This window comes from Trichosurus vulpecula, chromosome 1 (assembly GCF_011100635.1).
Source record: "Trichosurus vulpecula isolate mTriVul1 chromosome 1, mTriVul1.pri, whole genome shotgun sequence".
Classification (NCBI taxonomy): domain Eukaryota; kingdom Metazoa; phylum Chordata; class Mammalia; order Diprotodontia; family Phalangeridae; genus Trichosurus; species Trichosurus vulpecula.
The window spans coordinates 270,201,242-270,205,399 of record NC_050573.1 but is presented as its reverse complement, the minus strand read 5'-3'; the positions used below and the strand labels follow the sequence as shown (position 1 = coordinate 270,205,399).

The 4,158-nt window shown below is 41.4% G+C and overlaps 1 protein-coding gene across 1 annotated transcript; it reads left to right on the top strand.

Moving 5' to 3' along the window:
* The first annotated feature begins 332 nt into the window (after positions 1-332).
* MOS (MOS proto-oncogene, serine/threonine kinase) lies at positions 333-1,391 on the top strand. Its single transcript, XM_036741287.1, has one exon. The coding sequence runs from the start codon at positions 333-335 to the stop codon at positions 1,389-1,391; it is 1,059 nt and encodes a 352-aa protein (XP_036597182.1).
* The last annotated feature ends 2,767 nt before the right edge of the window (positions 1,392-4,158 follow it).

The window sequence follows — 4,158 nt, the reverse complement described above, 5'->3', positions numbered from 1 at the left end:
GCTGTAGGGCATATGCCCATTGTTTATGTTGTGAACTCTTCCTAGGAATTTTTTTAATACAAGAACTTGCATTATGTGATTCTTATAAATGCTTTCATCTGAAAGTGATTGTTTTTGCCTTCTTTCAGAGACTTTTCTTTTTCATCTGATAAAATCCCATCAGCAGCAGATGTAGCTTATTTATTGGGGGGCAGGGGCGGGAGAAGGGAAATGAAGAGAATAAAAGAGGCAGTGATGTAGCAGGGTGAGTGGTCACTCTTTGAGCCTCATTTGGCCTTTTCTCTCTCTCTTTCGCCTTCCAAGGGAGCTGGTCCCCCGCCTTAAAGTACCTGATGCCTTCACCTGTTCCCCTGACCCGTTTGTTTCCCAGAGAGTTTTCTCCCTCGGTGGACTTGCGGCCCTGCAGCAGCCCGTTGGAGCTCCCAGGGAACGGGGGGAATCTCTTTTTAGAGGGCACTCCCTCCCCAAGGGCTAGGCGGCTGCCTCAGAGGCTGGCGTGGTGCTCTATTGACTGGGAACAGGTATGTTTCCTGAAGAAGCTGGGGACCGGGGGTTTTGGCTCTGTCTATAAGGGCACCTACCGAGGACTTACGGTCGCGATAAAGCAAGTGAAGAAGTGCAGCAAGAATCGGCTAGCTTCCAGCCAGAGCTTCTGGGCCGAGCTCAACGTGGCTCGGCTGTGCCATAAAAATGTGGTGCGTGTCCTGGCCGCCAGCACTTGCACTCCTGAGGGTTATGACAGCCTGGGGACCATCATCATGGAGTATGGTGGCCACACGACCCTGCACGATGCAATCTATGGAGCTAGCTCTGCACCCGATGACCAGGAGCCCAGAGCCAAGGAGCCCTTGGATCTGGGAAGATGCCTCCAGTATTCCCTCGATGTGGTCAGTGGCCTGCTTTTTCTCCACTCTCAAGGCATCGTCCACTTGGATCTCAAGCCGGCCAACATCTTAATCGGGGAGCAAGAGGTCTGCAAAATTGGGGACTTTGGGTGTTCGCAAAGGATAGAAGACCTTTTGGGCTTGAGCGCCCACCATTGCCACCTGGGCGGTACATACACACATAGGGCACCAGAGATTCTCAAAGGAGAGACAGTGACTGGCAAAGCAGACATCTATTCTTTTGCCATCACGCTCTGGCAAATGGTCACAAAAGAAGTGCCTTATTCCGGTGACCACCAATACGTACTGTATGCAGTGGTGGCCTATAACCTTCGGCCACCACTCACGTGCTCTGTCTTCACTGACTCACTACCTGGCCAAAGACTGGAACACATTATCCGATGCTGCTGGACCGCTGACACGTTGGTCAGACCCAGCGCAGACTTGCTCCTGGGTGATCTTAATTCCTTGCACGCTTACTTGGCAGACTTGAATGCTAGAAGTTAAGTCAACAAAAAGCTTTTCTATGTGTCTGCTTATTTCTGTGTTTTCTCTTTCTCTTCACTTGCTTCCATGCGGAGAGTTCGAAATGTTTGGGTTTTGTTTTTTTTAAATGTATTTCTTGATTGCAAGAGACTTTTTAGAAAATAAAGTGACGTGAACTTTTGTGCGTCTCATTTAAATGAGATTTAGTACAGAGTTCCAAGTTCTGTAATTAAAACCTACTTCTAATTAGAAACTAACCTCTGAGCATTATGTCATTTTGAACTGGCTTTCTGCTGCTGCTTTAGTTTCAAAGCTCTTTAGGATTGAACACATACAAACTTACAACTTGTGAAGCTGACAAAATTTTCTTTTATGAAATAGAACCCAGTTGCAGACATTCAGCAGCCAACTCAAATGCAGGCTATTTTTGAAAGAAATGCACTATGCATATATTCATGTAGTTATTTATTTTGCACGTACGCCTTCTCCATTAAATCCACACTGGGTCACTTTCTGATAGATGTGCTATTTCCCACATAGGTATCCAACAAATGTGTGACCTGAGAAAAACAAGGCACAGAGCCGAGTGACTTATCTTGGGTCATATTTTATTGGTAAAACTGAGACTAGAATTTGTTTCCTAATTTCTAACTGTCTCATGTTTTAAACATTTATGAGAAATTTATTGTCTAAGTAATAGCTAATAGACAACATTTACATAGCATTTACTATGTGCCAGACACTGTGCCAAGCTCTTTACGTTTGTCATTTCAATTGTTCCTCACAACAAAGATGGGAAGTAGATGCCATTATTATCCCCATTTTAGAGAGAAGCAGACTGAAGCAAACAGATATAAAGTGACTTGCCCAGGGTCACAACAGCTAGTAAGTGTCTGAGATCACATTTGAACTTGGGTCTTACAGACTCCAGACACTATTGTGCTACCTCGCTGTGCCAAAAAATGAACAAAACAAACCCCCATCTTTCTCCCCTTCATATTTTTTTTAAATGATAAATATTCACTGATGAATAGACTTCATCACAGCAATTCTTTTTTTGGATTTACAACGTGCTTTCCTATTTTTATTTTTAAAATAGTTTTTAGTGACACTCATTTTTCTTTTTACATCACAGTCACTACCACATGATCCCCTCTCTTTTAAGAGATAAATCTAGAAATCAATACACTAGCTATGTCTAAAAATACATACCGAGTGTAGTGGCCTCAGATGCTTTTTGTACTATAAACATTGGTGGTATGCATCAGAAACATTAAATTTGTTCATCAGTGAATATTTATCATTTTTAAAAAATATGAAGGGAAGTGAGATTTTTCTTCAGTCCAGTGATCTGCAGTGGTTTTGATCATGTACCCCTATTGATTTAAGTAAAACAGTTTCAGGGGATACCAATTATTTACAAAGTACATATATGTTAATTGCTTTATATGCTATATATTACAAAACATGGCAATAGGAATCAAAAAAGGAGATAGGAAATTAGCATTTCTCATTTTTTAATTGTATCAATAGTACAAAAGTCTTTTGTTGTTCTCACTGAAAATATTATGAATAAAAAGTGTTAGAGAGAGGAGCTTCCTATTGCTTCTAGAAGCAAATACAAAATGCTCCGTTTGGCATTCAAAGCCCTTCATAACCTCGCCCCCTCCTACCTTTGCAGTCTCCTTACACCTCACTCCCTGACTTGTACTCTTTCACCAAGTGACACTGACTTCCCTGCCGTTGTACAATCAAGACATTCTAGCTCTGAGCTCTGGACATGTTTTCTGGCTGCCCCCCTTGTCTGGAATGTTCTCCCTCCTCCACTCCAACTACTGACCTCTCTGCCTTCCTTTAAATTCCAGATAAAATCCCACCTTCTGCAGGAAGCCTTCCCTAATCCCTTTAAATTTCAGTGATTTCCCTCTTTTGATTATTTCCTATTTATCCTCCATACAGATTGCTTCGTATATATCTGGATGTTGTTTCTCCCATTAGATCGTAAGCTCCTGGAGGGCAATGACTGCAGGGTTTTTTTTTTTTTTTTGCCTCTTTTTGTATCCCCAGTGCTTAGTACAGTGTCTAGCACACAGTAGGTGCTTAATAACTGTCTAGCAATTGATTGATTGAATAGGCTTCATTATTTTTTTAAATAATACACCTTGAGGTATATTCCTAGCAATGGTATAACTGGATCAAAGATAATATACAGTTTTGTGACTTAAAAAAACTATAATTCCAAATTGTTTTTCATAACTATTGGACCAATTCACAGCTCCAACATGATATGGTGCAATGTTTGTCAAAGTGTGCTCTAGGGACTCCTGGAGTCCTGAGAGTTTTTCAGGTGATCAGCAAGGTCAAAGTATTTTCATCATACTAAGGCATTTTAATTTTGAATATAGTAAATAGCAATAGATATAAACTTAAGCAAAAGGTCTGGGCGGGGGGTGGGGAGCTCAATAACATTTAAGAGTGTAATGAATGCAGTCCTGAGACCAAAAATTAGAGAACCACCAGTGGGATATGGGATAATAGGACACTGGTTCAAATATCAACTATAATACTATCTCTGTGACTCTGGGAAAGGCCTTTAACATCTGGATTTCAGATTCTCATGTTTAATGCAGGGGTAGGACTCAATGACTTCTAAGGCCCCTTCCAGCTCTAAATCTGTGATCTTATGATCCTTCCAACATTCGCTATTATTGTCTTTTGTTATCTTTGCCAGTCTCATTTTTCCCCTTCCATGTCGCCCTTGACATTCATTTTAAACTGACTTCACTTA

Bases quoted from the DNA above. Each gene is read 5' to 3' on its own strand.
- MOS (XM_036741287.1), top strand. From the start codon at position 333: ATGCCTTCACCTGTTCCCCTGACCCGTTTGTTTCCCAGAGAGTTTTCT.